General features: G+C 36.4%; 1 protein-coding gene across 6 annotated transcripts in view; it reads right to left on the minus strand.

The window, feature by feature from the left end:
- TBC1D32 (TBC1 domain family member 32) overlaps positions 1–16,324 on the minus strand; it is a 93,274-nt gene that overhangs the window by 45,578 nt on the left and 31,372 nt on the right. For all 6 annotated transcript variants that reach the window (XM_075087532.1, XM_075087534.1, XM_075087530.1 and 3 more), the window contains exons 22-23: positions 15,885–16,001; positions 12,396–12,484 (exon numbers count right to left, since the gene is read on the minus strand). In XM_075087532.1, coding sequence (XP_074943633.1) covers positions 12,396–12,484; positions 15,885–16,001 — 206 coding nt within the window. The remainder of the gene's footprint in view (positions 1–12,395; positions 12,485–15,884; positions 16,002–16,324) is intronic.

Raw genomic sequence — 16,324 nt, forward strand, 5'->3', positions numbered from 1 at the left:
ACCAAACCCAAACTTGAAGTGTCTGAAAAATACCTGGACAGAACTGGGTCAGGAATACTCTCTTATATTCTTTTTAGCCACTCAAGTGGCACAGCCTTGAGCAAACAGGGAATGGTTCCCAATAGATTTTTCATGTGGACTGAACAATCAGAGAAAATATTCACTGGTCAACTCAGTGTGCTTTTGAGTTTATATCACAGAATACCAAAAGTGACACACACTTAACAAGACTTTCCATGTGAAATGTGAAGAAATTATACAATTGTCTGGTAAGGCAACTCAGAATCAGATTGTCGAAAAGTGGGGGGGAGGAAGGGAGATGAAAATACATCTGTCCTTTAGAAAACAGGTTTTTAAGCACTTCTGTACAATCAAATTTAACATAGTTCAAAAGCAATAAAAGATTTAACATGTAACAAAACCAACAAATTAAGTCTGATCAGCATTGTATTTTGCATTCAATTAAGACCTGATATGAACTAGAGAATACTATTTGAAATTTGTAGCCTGTTATTCAATGCTTATTTTCTTCCATGTAATTCCCAATACACTTCTACTGACAATAGCAAAAATCTGCAAGCAGTTCTCTGGATAATTTAACACCTGCAAATTCACACAATTGTGGCCAAGGATTAAATAGTCAAGATGATAACATGTCTTTTTCTTTTTTAAATTTTTTTGCTGTTGCTTTTTTAATATAACTTCATCTGTTCAGTTCCAGTTTTATCTATTTTCTGTTAAATATTTCCTGACATTGATTTGTCCTCAGTACTTTTTTAAGTCACAGAAGAAGAAATGACAGTTGAACTATAAATTTTTTTATTATTATACAGAAGAAAAATCCACAAAAAAAGCAGTGAAACCATTATGAAGACGGGCATTTGTTCTGGAAGTGTGATGACTTTAAATGGCAAAAGAACCTGTTTCCAGTAGTTAATAGCCACTTGGGAGAAGACTGATGGCTGAGAATGCTTATACCATCTCTTCTAGTACACAAGGCAGAACAAAAAAATAAAACAAACCATAAGCAAATAAAATTAGGTAGGATAAATGACAAAATACATGAAATCTTACACGAGCAGCCTCTGCTGGGGCGCTGGACAAGATGACCTCCAGAGGTCCCTTCCAACCCCTACCATTCTGTGATTTCGTGATTCAAGCAAAATTTTCATCTACATGGAAAAATCCACTTAAAAATACCATCACTGAAGTACAGATATTTGGTTAAAGGTAATATTCCATTGCTTTACCTTCCAAAGTCATAAATGTATAAAGTTTGAAACTAAAAGAAAAAATATCACATTTTGTAGTGTATATTTGTGAGCATGCTTGAATATGGCTGTCGAGTTTTTCTTTTTTGTTTGCTTTTAATTGCGTTTGGAACATAAGAATTGGAACAGACCATCCAGCTCGATATCCTACCTGTAAGGAGTGCACAATTATGAACAGGTATAAAAACCTGACAGATATAATACAATAAAATCAAAGCATATCTTTTTGAGATATATTTAAAAATTTTCTTTTTAAAGGAGAAGATAGAATTCTCAATCTAAATGTTGCTGAAAACTGGAAGATAAGTTTGATGCAAGGTCTTGTACCTGAGAAAGAATAACCCTATGCGACAGTACGGACTGGGGACTGACAAGTTAGAAAGCAGCTTTGCAGACAATGACCCGTGGGTTGAACATTAGACAGCAACGTGCCCTTGAAGGCCACAGCATCCTGGGCTGTGTAAGGAAGAGCACTGCCAGGAGGTCACGTGAGGCAGGTGACCCTTCCACTCTATCAGTACTGGTGAGGTCATACCCGGAGTGCTGGGTCCAGTTCTGGGCTCCCCAGTAAAAGACAGACATGAATGCACTGGAGCAGGTTCAACAAAAGGCCACAAAGATGATTAAAATCTTGGGCCATCTGACACAGGGAAAGAAGCTGAGAGAGCTGGGACTGCCTAGCCTGGAGAAAAGAAGGCTCAAGGGAGATCCTGTCACCATGAGAAATACCTGGCAGGAGGGTTTGAAGAAGATGAAGCCAATCTCTTCTTAGTGGTACCCAGTGAAAGGACAAACAGCAATGGGCATGAATTGAAACACAGGAAATTCCATTTTAAAATACTGTGACAGTGGTGAATCAGTGGAACAGGTTGCCCAGAGATGTTGCAGGCTTGCCAGCCTTGGAGACGTTCTAAACCAGACTGGACACAGCCCTGAGCAATGCTCTCTAGTCGAACCCACTTTGAGCAGAGTAGTTGGACTACACAATCTTCAATCTCCCTTTCAATCCTAATTCAATAATTCTGTGAAAACTACTAATAAGATACACCATACTCCCAGGAACAAACTTCAATACAGATAAAATAAAGGTTATCTGAAGGCAGTCTTTTACAGAACAGTAATTTTAAAGAATTCAGAAAAATCAAAATACATATCATAGTTGTGAAAATATGGTACTAGTAAGTAATTTTGTTTCTGAATTCCATATTTCCTGTCCTATGTCATCCCTGTGTTTCTTGGTGGGTGCTCCCTGGATTCTCCCCTTCAACTGTAATTTAACAACTAATACTCCCCTGTAGAAATCTCTAGACTGAAAGAAGGCATGCTAGCTAGTACTTGTGTACCTATGTGAACTGACTACCTCCTTGGTTTTGGTAGGTGGAATCATCATGACTTCTTTAATTACGGCAGAACAGAAGGTCCTTCATGGGATATAAAACAGCTAGTAAATTATTCCAGCTGCTAAAAAAAATCTTGTTATTTTTACATTGCCTCTCTAAATTGTTTCACCTGAAAATAATATAATTAAACCACCGATTAATTTCTCCAAGTTGCTAAAAACACCTATTGTGAGGACAGCTTATCATCTTATTTCTCAGTATTTTTTCTGAGTTTCTTGTAAGAACACAAAATAATATGATGTTCCCTGTACTCCCATTTTCTCAGTTGTCTTTTTCTTTCCCCAACTTCAAATCACACCTCTCTCAAACACCACCTTTATAAGTGTAAACCCAATTCTAGTTTTCTGCAGTTCCCACTACACTCCCATAGACTAGTCTTCCTTACTTTCATAACATATGTTCTTTCCAAAGCCAATCTGATGCTCTGTCCTCGCTTCAGGGATGCCTGCAAATGCACAACTGGCAGGGAAAGACACAAGATACCTTTCTTGGATACAGTAGTTGTAACTGTCCGTGGCGCACTGACACCAGCCAGTAACTAAGCACTCACCCAGTTGCTCACTCACTCCCCACCTCCCACCAGCACACCAATGCCTAGCGTGTCTCTGAGCAGTGGCTACCTGCACGACCAACCCCCACCCCCTCCCCACTTTTTATTGCTGAGCATGACATTATATGGTATGGAACATCTCTCTGGTCAATTCAGGTCAGCTGTCCCATCTCCATTCCCAGCTTCTTGCACGTCCCTAGCCTACTTGCTGGGAAGAGAGTGCTGATGCTGAGTGGTGCTTGCACAGTGTCAGCCAAAACATAGGTGTGTTATCAATACTGTTTTAGTCACAAATTCAAAACACAGCACCATGTGGGCTGCTAGGAAGAAAATTAACTCCATCCCAGCCAGCACAGTGTCCTAGGAACACAAAAAATTTCATGCCATAAGCAGAACCCTATCCACCATAGAGAAAAAAAGAAACCAGCAGATACAAAGTAACCTATACTGCAACATATGTGTTCAGGCAGCATGTAATGCCTAACCAAACCCAAAACGCTTGTGCCTATGCTGTCTATAAGGTATTCCAGTGATGTGACCCCAAAATGGTGGATTAAACTGGTCTTTAGTAAAAGGTTTTCTTTTGGCTTGCAATTACTGCCTTCTATAGATATAGGCATGGCTGATTCAGACCAGTGCAAATATACAGCATGACATTTGTAGAGAGCTCAGCTATGGGACAAGGTAAGGTCTTTCCTTCTCTCCCAGGAATCAGTATTAAAAGCATAAGTGGGAAAAAAATGAGGACTGGGAACTCTTTGCAGTAGCAGGACCTCCTTCATGTTAAGTGAGTATGTATACCAACAGAGAAACCCAAAGCAAAATTTTCATTAAATAATTCCAGTGTCGTCATCATGGGGGACAGCCTCAAAACATTTAACAGCAGAGCCTACGTTATCAATTTGATTTATTCTTTAATATGCTTTGAGTAACAGCCTGAGCTCCAGTGAGAACACTGATCTGAACAGTGAGTGGCAATTACTATCAAGTGTGTCAGACCAGTAGACAAAAGAAAATGGCCAGCAAAAAAACAAACAAACAAAAACAAAAAAACCAAACCACCCCACACAAAACAAAACAAAAAAAAAGCCAAAAGCTACCTAGTCTGTGTTAGAACACAAGGAGCACTTGAAAGCTTCAGCCATGCAAAGCTTTGCATGCTGCCTTTGCAGACTGAACAAAGGGCATTAGTAATAGACAGAGTGAACATGCCCCTGCTTGTGGTCTTGCTAAAGAATCAAGGCTTTTAATTGTCCGACTGAAGGAAATGCTCAGTGGTTTTGAAAAACACAAGATCTTCTGGATACAGAGAATTTATCAATACCCCGAGTTACACACCCCCGATGCCTGGGGCACTGGAAGCTACTACCTCAGGGCAGTCATGCCTCTTCCAGCAAGAAAACTCAGGGACTGATGTATTCCTTACGATGTCTTCCACATGAAAAGATTTTCAAAAGAGCACCTACAGCACTTTAGCTACCCAATGTACTTACAAATCACATGTAATGTGATTGCTACTGGTAAAAGAGTTTCCCTAGCTAAATAAAACGCTTTTCATGAGGATCACTTGCCAGCCTAAAGGACTCAGAAGTGAAGCACATTTCAAATTGTAGAAAGTGAAGTGCTTTAATTTCTCTCAGTGAAGTAAAGAAAAAAAAAATTCAACAAATGAATGACAAGATCCTATCACAGAATCTGCGCTTCCTATTTTATTAATTATAAATTCTTTTAAATAAATATAACAAGCTTCTATTAACATATAAACTAACAAAAAAATGAATTAACTGTACAACTACATGATGTGGAAGCATGCCAACATAATCCTGTTTCAAATCCTGATCACTACTAATGTAGACTATGTCCTCTTTTACCCTTGGATTATTAAACACGGGTCAAAGATTTGCAAGACACATGCACTCGCCAGTGATCTCTACCGCAGAAGTCCTGTCTCTCACACACATCCAGCATACACACTTGGAAGGAAGAGGTTCATTTCCAAAGAACTGTATATCACTTACTAAATAGAAAACACACTTAAAAAAATAGAAAATTAGTCTTTAGTTCATTACGAGCTCAATCAATTCTCCTTATTTAACTGAAAAAGGTTTGGTTGGAAATAACTGGAGGACTACATAGTCCTTCATGCTTCCATCGTAGGAATTCAAATCTGGTGGATTTGGAGGGAAAAATAAATACTGCCAGGCTCAATTCCTCCCCTTTCTCACTGTACTCCTCCCTACCCTCAAGAGGAGGAACTCTATGAACATGCCTTTCTTCCATTCACAAAGACATAAGGCTGCTGAATGCACAGGATGTGGCACAAAAAGGATTTCTTCAGTACATCCAGCTAATAGGACCATAAATATTGTTGTAAGAGTAGATGTACCAGCTGGTCATTCAAATGTTAGTGATCAAAAACATTCATCAATAATACTTGACAACAGTGTTCATGGGCTATGACAGTATATTTGAAACAAAGATGTCTGGAAAGCAAGAGGTACAGCCTTGTTTCTCATTCTGCAAGGAAGCTGGAAAAGAAAACATGAAACTAGTAAAAGAATGCCACGTCTTCTAAAGGGGAAATTGAATTTGTTTAAAACTCATTTTAAATAAAAAGTCTTGCTTCAGTTTATAAGGAATGAGATTTTAAAGAATTATATACAAACATTTTCAAGAAGCCTCTGCTACTAATAATGCTTTTTAATAAGGAGAAAGGGGATAAATCTAAACATGATGTTGGCTTAAGGAAAAATATACACCAGAAGGCTGTGCTGCCATTCAGCAAGACCTGGACAGGCTGGAGAGCTGGGCTGAGGAGAACCTCATGAATTTCAAGAAAAGCAAGTGTAGGGTCCTGCACCTGGAGAGGAACAACCTCATGCACCAGTACAGGCTGGGGGCTGACCTGCTGGAAAGCAGCTCCACTGAGAAGGACCTGGGAGTGCTGGTGGGCAGCAAGCTGACCCTGAGCCAGCACTGTGCCCTTGTGGCCAAGAAGGCCAATGGTATCCTGGGCTGTAGAAAAAGGAGTGTGGCCAGCAGGTCCCCTCTACTCTGCCCTAGTGAGGCCACATCTGGAGTACTGTGTCCAGTTTTGGGCCTCCCAGTTTAAGAAAGACAGGGAACTACTGGACAGAGTCCAGTGGAGAACTACCAAGATGATCAGGGGACTGGAGCATCTCCCTTATGAGGAAAGGCTGAGAGATCTGAGCTTGTTTAGCCTGGAGAAGAAAAGACTGAGGGGGGATCTTAGCAATGCTTCTAAATACCTGAAAGTTGTGGAGTCTTCTTCTCTGGAAATATTCAAAATCTGCCTGGATGTGGTCCTGTGTACCCTGCTCTAGGTACACCTACTCAAGCAGGGGGGTTGGATGGGATGATTTCCAGAGGTCCCTTCGAACCCCTACCATTCTGTGATTCTGTGAATAATCAGGATTCCTATCTTCTACCTTTAGAAAACAACATAATTAATGCTCCTTCCATTGTGTTGCGATCATTGAAATCACATGTTTTCTTAACAACACACATAATGTAAGTACAATTAAGGGAACAAATTATTTCATATGCTGAAGCTACATCATTATTAAAATACAATGATATATAAGAGACTGTATTTACAATGCAGATGAAAACACAATGGAAAAGAATGCAGGGTGTTTATTATCTGTATTTCTTAAATCCACAAAGTTGTCTCTTGTCTATGACATGTTCATCTCCCAGCTCCTGTAGGATTTAATTAATTCACCTGGATTTCACTGGAGTGCACTAGATGAAATTTTGACTAACACATATTGCTTCGAGGCAAATTTCGAGATGCTGATTACTTTTGATGTCAATATAATATAAGCCATTAAAATTATCTTTCCTAAATCTTTTTCTTACTGGTTTTGTAGGCCAACAGAAATAGATACAATGCTTTTTTAACATCTTTTGCACCCATTCAGCAAGGAAGAAAATGGGTATTATAATAAAAATTATATTCACCATGATATTTTATATGACAAAAAATGTGACTTCACAATGTCAAAATATTTATTATACAAATCTGAAAATAAGAAGCCAATATTCTTTTTCTACCTGTAGCAGGCTCTGTAGCTCTACAATCCTGAGGCTGATATTGATGAACATGTGACTTAAGACTAGTATTTACAATTTTCTATAACTCCACAGAAACATAAATGCATTTAGAGGATTCACAGAGAGCACTATCATAAATACTCCTTTCTCAGCCTTACTTTACACAGGCCTAAAATAAATCTATTTTTCAGTGTAGTTCAAATGGAGATCCTAGAAAACAGGTTATCTTCAGATATCTCTAATGCTAAACAAGCACATTCTGTCTTTAAAATTAAACAGTCCCAGTTTACATATCCGAAGGAAAAGTATTTTACTTTCAGAGTTTTCCAGGTATTTTTCTGCAAAAAGACAAACTCTTGAACGGAGTGCTGTCCTTGTTGCTTAATGCCCACTAGCATGAAGCGTTTCAGTGAACAAGTGTGGGTCTAACAAAGATTCTTCTGACTGAGAATGTACATACAAAAGATCTTTTGACCTCAAAATATTTAGGAGTTTTATTGACTTTTGGCCAAAATAAGCCACTGGGGAAGAAAATAAAAATCTAATAGTGGCTATTTATATAGAATAGTGAGAGAAACAAAGGGGTTTTTTCTTCCTCTTTGAAGTATTCAGATGCTTATTACTGCCACATTATCATACATACACACAAAAGAAAAAAAGTTTCCAGGAACAGTATATGTTATAAATGAACTCTTGAACTCTGTCAAATTGAGGGTAATTTTTGCAAAGCTGCCTTTAGACCAAATCTGATCACCTCCCACTGCCCACAGCCCATGCCTATTCCCAGTAACACAGTTTCTCCTTTTTTTCTTTTTTTTTAATGGAAGACAACACTGACTGAGTATCTTTGAATTTATTTTGGAGCACTGATACTTTTTAGGGATGAGGGTTTCATTACTGAAGGTAAAAATTTGGTATTTTGCCACACTTTAATCCAGCTAACAACACAGTGTCACTAACATTCACAGAAAACTCAGTTCCTGAATAGAGAGAACAGCAATATGTAAAAGCCTGAATAACCCTTTAGGCAGAGGCTTTGAAAAATATATATTATGCATATATTTTCTTGGCAGGCTGTAAAAACTCACAACTTGTAGATGTATTCACTGTACTGAAATACTAGAGAAATTGCCTTGATGCCATATAATTCATCAGTCTGAGATAAAAAAAGTATGTTACCACTGTTTACTTAATTCCTTTGTTAATATAAGGTACAGAGATACAAAGAGCTTGGCCTTGAAAGGCAGGTGGTTAACATCCCCAGTGTCACACCTTTATGAAAACTGGTCTTTCTCACATCCAATAGCTTATAAGATCGAGTACACTTGTAACAGAAATAAAGCTGATCATTAAAATAAGGAAATTCTATGTGTTTAGTATGTTAAAAATTTATTACTTTGATTACTGCTGTGAATTCCCTTTCTCTAGGATTTGTGCTCTGACAGCAATTTGAATTCAGAATCTTCTAAAATAGAAAGACTATTGAGAATTTTTGCATTAGTTCTTGTGCACCCAGATTTTCAGGCTGTAACAAAGAGTGGCTGAGACAGCCTCCAGTCTTCTTTTATCAACCAATATTCGCCAATTGAGAGACTTCCTGCTTGTAAATAAGTAAAAATTTGCTTTGAAGTTGAAAGTCGAACTGACAGTTTGAAAAATCTTCCTATATGCAAGTTAGGAACTGTTTACGTACGTCCACTTTTCTAGTCTTATCTCCAACTTCTTGCTTAAAGTTTCCCTAATAACAATAATTTTTTTAAAATGAGTTGAAATGGACCTTCAAGTGAATAAATCTTGTCCTAGAAACACGCAATAGCTGCAGTTAAGGGAATACAAGATCAGTGTCTGTGAAACTGCTAAAGAAGAATCCTATGCCAAGATATTTCCCAGTTAAGAATTACAAAAAAACAGATTCGGACTAGGCTATAGCTTGCTGTGGAACTGAGTATTTTACCTTGATCACACAGGACCTAGTCTGTATGAGCGCACTCTAGGGAGCATTCTTTATAGACTGAGAAATATTGTTTATGCAAAACCACAACTAGCTTCCCTATGTTTTCCCTTTGATTTCTACCACGTGCACACTGCTTTTCAGAGCAGGCAAGCTCGAGAAGGAAAGTTGACAGCAGAGCCTCTGCAGGTCTGTCCTTCAAAATAATAGCTCAGACTCAAAATGAAAATAATCATCCACCAGAAAATGCAATATTAACATTAAAACCAAACAGATAGACCTGTGCTTTCTGGATTAAAGAAACTGTAGAAATACCTATATATTTTAAGTTTCTTATACAGTTGCACAGCTAGTAACCAAAATAATTTTAAGTTAGTGAAGCACAGCATACACATGAAGAAAAATGTTTTAAATTGCAGAAGCTGCTTAACATTCAAGTAAGCAAATTTGTAACTCTTCTGAACAATAAGAGTGGGTTACAGGACCTCAGAGTATAACCTATATGTTAAACAGATCTGAAGTTCAGCACTCAGCTGTGGGTCAGCCACGTGTACAATACCTGACCAAATAACAAAGTACATGGCTGGGTAGCTCTGTGAACAACTAAAGAATGTGGGTTTGGCTCTACTATGGGTATTAAGTCTAGCAGAAACAAATGTTTATAGACAAACATCTCACCAAAATCATTTGGTCACACAACTGTTTGGTGTTTCAATGTTGCAATTATCATAAACGTTGCATATTTTATTTCTACACAGCAGCAAAGAGAAATATAGATCTTTTGCTCTTTCTATTCAACTTTCTAAAATTTCAGATCTGTTAAGCATCTGGTATTATTTGATCTAACTGCTGCTGAGCTCGGTATTCTTGATGGAATTTGGTAAGGAGCAAACCAGCTACACATGGCAAGGTTCACTTTACGTAACACAGATGTCCAGCAGCTCTCACAGAAAAGCTCAAGGAACTTGGTTTCAAAAGGTATTTAAAATGAACTGTATACCTCTCATATTCAGATAATATAGCCTATGGTTTCTTGCAAGCCTTAATACTGTAAACAATAGGGTATGCATGACAAATTCCAGAATGATCCAGAATTCTGGTATCATTTTAATAGCAAACTTTGAATAACTATGCAATAATAAAAATTCTTTTTGTGCAGGCAGTTGAATTAGTCATAATAAAAGGCTTATATGGGCCTATTCTCTATTATTTGTAAAAAACATTTGTGCAGCAAGCCCCACATGCTCATGAAAAGCCATTTAATCAATAAGAAAACACAGTCGTACATTATCTGCGGTACACACAGGCCCATATTAAAATCCCTAGAGTTGTATCTTCCTTTCTTTTATACAAAAGGTAGTGAAAGGCAGGGGAGAAGGGAAGAGGGCTTTTGAACAATAAAAAAAAAAAAAACAAATAAACAAAAAAGATTAAATCTGTTAAAAATTTAAGTCCTAGGTATCACTGAGATTCCAAAAGTCCCTGCAGAACACAAAGCCTCTACTGAAAATTATATTTAAATGTGTTAAAAATTTTTCCTTTACCTGATTACTACTTAATAATTAAGATACCCACCACTTTTATGAGTAGGTTTCTGCACTGAAAACACCATTTAATCTATTGAAATCTGGCAGTTTGACAGGATTTTCACTTGTTTTTTGACTTTGTTTGTGTCCAGCAGAAAATGTCATTACCACAGTGAACTCTGAAGATCATCTTATCTGTGCAATGATACAGCTTCTTTTATGTGATTACAGATGAGCTTGTTACACTGCTCATATATGTAGTTACAGGTAGTTCTGCTGCTTCACAGGATATAGGCCTTGTGTTGAACGCTTACAATATTTTTAACAACTTCAGCACATGATCCATGTATTTGTATACCAGCCTCAGTCTTACAGCATGGGAGTCAACTACTTGTGCAATCAGACTGAATAGTTCATTTCTGCCTATACCTTACAAGGCCTCCTAATATCACTGTAGGAGAAATCTGGGTTTTTACCTTATAAAGGTAGAACACAATACAAAAGCAAACTACTATTTTAACCTGTGAAACACCTCACTTTCCCTTAACCCTAATTAAATCAATGGGAGTTCTGTCAAATTTTTTATGAAGTCAGTATAATCCTAAAAGAAGAATAATATATTAACTTTTCAAATTTCATTTTAGGACTTCTCCTTCCTATCCAACCAGTGATTTCCTCCAAAACAGCACTTAACTTCTGATTTACACAACAAAATCATGTATCTCCCAACTCCAAATTCTGCCACTGTTCACCTCCTCCATGCTCATCCTTATCAGCAAATTATACTGTATTTTATGGTTATTCAAACATAGTATGAATAATTCTACTGTGATATCGAAGTACAAATAAAAGTGCAGAAAGCTAATGTTGCAGTACTTAATCAATTGGGCTATACCTTGCCCAAGCAAGGTTATCAAAGTTTTCCATACCGTGAAGTACAATCCAGCAAATTTTTTATTACAATTGCACAAAATATGTTCATAACAAAAATGTGAATTCAAGGATTTATATATTCATCTTTGGAAAACAGAAAAAAATGCAGAAACTAATTTCTATGTTAAAATATTATAAAGCACTTAACGTTACAAAACATGAGCATGACAGTGTGCCTGTATCTTAAGCATTCCTGCAGATTCTAGAAGTATTTCAGATCACACGGTACTCCCCTTCTCAAAGTTAGTTTTGGTGAGATGGGTGATAATTAAACCAATACATTAAAAAAAATTATTTTAAGTACAAGGAGACTAGATGAACCAAACTGATACAAACATGGCAAAAAATATTTGTTTATTTTAGTATTTCAGTATGTTTTTTGTTTGATGCACTACAGTGGATGTACCACATGTTCTTTTCAATCAACTAGGCAAAATAACAACATGCAATTTCTATTACTGCTTATCTTATTACAATATATCCATTTACAGGTAATAAGATTAGATCCATTGCTATTCTCATTTTGTAGGCCATTTTTCATTTAATCTTCCTATATGAAAAAAGGGGGAATTTCACCTTCATGCATAATAAAAAATAAACAATATTATCTTATCAGAAGCAACACATCCAAGCATGTTATATCCTATTTAGTTAATGTGACCAGAGAATAAAAAATGAACATCTTACCTCAGACCAAAGATATGTGATTGTTCATAACTGAATAAGGAATGAATTTTAGCTTCTGAATTCAAAATTATAAGCCTGTCAATGATATCCTGCCAAAGGAAGACAAATATAAAAAACTCATGTGTGATTTTATATTTTATGCACATAGTAGTTTCATAGTGATGTTTACTATAAAATGAAACCTATTACTAAGACACACATTGAAATTATTTCTGTAAGAAGAGGTTTCTTCTGCCATAAAAGTCAATGGCAAAAAGAAACCATACAGAAGGTGGGGGGGGGGGGGGGGGGTGTGTGAATTCAGTTAAAAATAAAAAAATCAGTATACATACAAGATCCTAGTGTATCAAGTATCCTAGTTCTTAGTTAGTATTAAACTACACCAAAAATGTTTAAGTTTTTTGTATGTTTGAAATGTGTATACACCTATTTTAATGAAAAGAAGAGCAAATCCTTTAGTATAATACTCTAATACTTATTAGTACTACAGGCTTCAATCCACGTCCATTTATTCTCAGTGTAGCAAGGCTTGGCTTGGATGTTGAGGCTTACATGTTTCATCCTACAGCATCTCATGTACTAGGAAACGGGCTAGTGGGCTGCTTCCCACTTCTTCCACAGACCCAACCTAATTATCTTCCCCTCTGGTTCACTGAATATCCAAACTCCTTCTGAAGAAAGAATTTAATTAAAAGACTAATAAATGCATAAAAATATCCACTGATGTTATCGTCTCAGAGACAGACTGCTGTACTATGGTCAGAAGAAACAAACTACAAAGTCCTTATAGGCTTTATTTAATCTGGATTAAACCCAAACTTTTATTTTCTCCATGTTTAAGAAGTATAGCCTCAGAGACAGCAGAAAGTTATTATTCAACTGGTTAGAACAGTGAGTTATTTCAACATGATACCAGAGAAAAGTTAAGATCCATGCCTTCATAAAATCAACCAAAGCTCTGGTTTTCAACAGAGAGAGAAGCAAACACCACAAGTAAAACTCCCAGTAATAGCAAAAAAAATCTAGAACTAGTCAAATTAAACTGTCTTCATAAAATGCATTCTTATCTAAAATACAGTAAAACCGTATTTTCCCTATTAGATTTTTGGGGGCAGTAGGGAAGAGGACTGTGAAGAATGCACTTTTTCCACATGGTATGTTCACAGTAAAATTCACAATAAGATAATTCAACTCAGACCTCAAGGCTGTTCATAAAATCAGTAACACAAGCAATTGATTTGTTCAGGGTTTAAGGCTTTTTAGATACTTGCACACCTAAAGAGTTAAATGCCACAGGATATTTCTCTGGCAACAACCTCCTCCTCTCATCTAAACATCAAAGCTTGGAGCCTGCAAGAGAGCAGAAAGAGCAGGCACAAAGAAAGCACTATTGAGAAAGCGGACCAAGGTCTGATTTGGGATATTAGGAAGAAAAATAATGAACAAGGTCCAACACAAGATCCAATCAGAAAAATGTACAGATAGATCTGCACAGCTCAACTACAGAGCATGTCTTAAATATTACAGGTAGGATGACATCTACCCTGAATACATAAGATACACCATCTAAATATAAGATTCTCCATAATCACTGAAAAAAATATTAATCTGCTTTGACATATCTTTCAAAGCTACAGATCTGGAGGCTACCTTCCAAGCTATATTCCCTTGCATGTGTGTACTGTAGAACCTCTCAAAGGAAAAGTGGAGACAGGCAGAAGGACCTTGATTCATCTGCTCCATTTTCTAAAATATTTTTACATGACAAACAGATTAAAAAAAAGTCTGGCATGTATGAAGAAAAGTTTTCCTACAGGCACAAAATAAAAACCTGATTAGTCAGCAGTTAAAAGTAATAAAAGCCCAACTGATAATCTGTTCAGTCAATGACACAACCAGTCAGCCAAAAATACAAAGGAGGAAAAAAATGTTTAAATCCTGTGTATTTAAGAAATAAAGGTCATAAAAAGATGATTAAGTTTGGTGCATTATCAAATATAGTTCAGCATAAATATTTTAAGTGAGATTCTGTGGCAATGTGACATGATTCAGAAATATAGAAAAACGAAGCACACAAAGCAATTAGGTCTTCTAACCAAATCTTCTTGTGGCATCAAAACTGCTTTTACATTTCTTTCTAACCATAGTTAGATCTGGTCAAATCTTTTATCGTTAGCTTTCTGCAATCACTGCCCAAAAATAACAAATCTGTATGTCTGCTTAATCCCAGAAGTTTTCTGAACACTTAGACTTAGCCATTATATGTTAAATTAAATGTTAGATGAACTGACTGTTTCCCTTCTGTTAACTACATAATCTTGGATGTCTAGTTTAGGCACTCTTTAGGCACTCTTGCACAGTAGTTAAGTGAGACAAATCCCATCCAAACCACCTGTAACTGTTCAGGGAACTTTGAACAATTTTATCAGTATTGTTATTTCTGGAAACCTAGAGAATTCCCTCAAAAGCCAATATAGGCTTTCAAAAGTCACAAAAATCATTACTTGAGATCTACCCCAACCTGAAAGCTCTCAAATATGTATCACCTTCCATACATCTATCTCCCCAGCTCCCAGTGCTTCACAAAACTTGATGACTGAATAGAACTGTTCATTGGTGGACACACACCAACAATGAGTAGATTGGAAAAATGAAGTTTATCATCCCATTCCCTCCTGAAATAATCAAATCAGTATTACAAAAGGGAACTACAAAAAACCCTTCCAAACATAACATACACTATTATGATATACTCTGTCTAAACAACGTAAAGTACCACCAATCCAGAGCCTGTGCTAAACAAACACTTTAACAGCAATTCCAAGTGCTAGCTCATTAGAAGAAAATCTGACTTTGACTGCCACTCGAGGTCACAGATTAAATTTTCCTGTGCTTTGTAGATGAGAAAAAAAACTAGTGGATCACAGTTGGATGAACTAATACAAAATACTAAATACAGAACTGATAATACTATTTTAGGACTGAAATATGCCCTAATCAGCAACTTTCCAATTAGTGATTTTTTCTGTGTGTGATTCATCTGTGCTATTAAGAAAGCCTGAGGGTTGGGGTTTTTTTTGTCCTTTTTTTACATTTTTGTTTAAACCACAGATAGTGTGATAGAGCAATATTATATAGAATACAAGTACAGGTATTTTCCGGCATGTAACTGCATGCACATACAGAGGTTTATATGTCACTTTCTTTTTTCATGAAAAAACACAATTCTAACACAAGCCAGGAAAGCTGATCTTTAAATTAGGCATCAAATTTTATATTATCTTTAGGATGTAAAAATGAAAATTTAGGTTAACATGAAGTGATATGTGCATATACTGCCCTCATGCTGTATATAATACAAAATGCAGAAAATTTAAAAATATTCCAGTAAGAAGGAAAAAATTATTCAATTAGTACGGTAATATCTTCTCAGGAAAAATGTCTTCACAGAAGTATTCATTTTTCTTTCAAAATAAAAATTATACTTACAGTAATATCTGTAGGTACTTCACGGAGTGAATAAATTGGTTTATTTGGTAAGTCTTGTTTACTCAGGAGCTCAAAAACTGCAGGGTATGTGAGAAAGTTTGTCAGAGACAGAAAAGACTAGAGAAAGAAAAAAAGCAGGGGACAAAAGGGAATGTTAATCGTTTAAGTACAACCAACTAAAAGTTAACAACTATTTGACATTTACTTTAAGTGTTTTCTTATCCTTCTTTGTAGGCTGAGCTTGACATAAATAGAGATGCCCAAAATAAGACTGCAAACCCTGGCAGGTGTCTATATAATATAAAAGGGCAGTAGTGTCTGCAAAATATGTATTATCTATCAAATTGTACAAGTAGTTTTGAAAAAGATATCTTTGTTATCACATAATTCTAAAGTCTAGAGACACAGCATATGCTAAAACATGCCACTCTCCCTGATCT

This window comes from Phalacrocorax aristotelis, chromosome 3, assembly GCF_949628215.1.
Source record: "Phalacrocorax aristotelis chromosome 3, bGulAri2.1, whole genome shotgun sequence".
Taxonomy (NCBI): domain Eukaryota; kingdom Metazoa; phylum Chordata; class Aves; order Suliformes; family Phalacrocoracidae; genus Phalacrocorax; species Phalacrocorax aristotelis.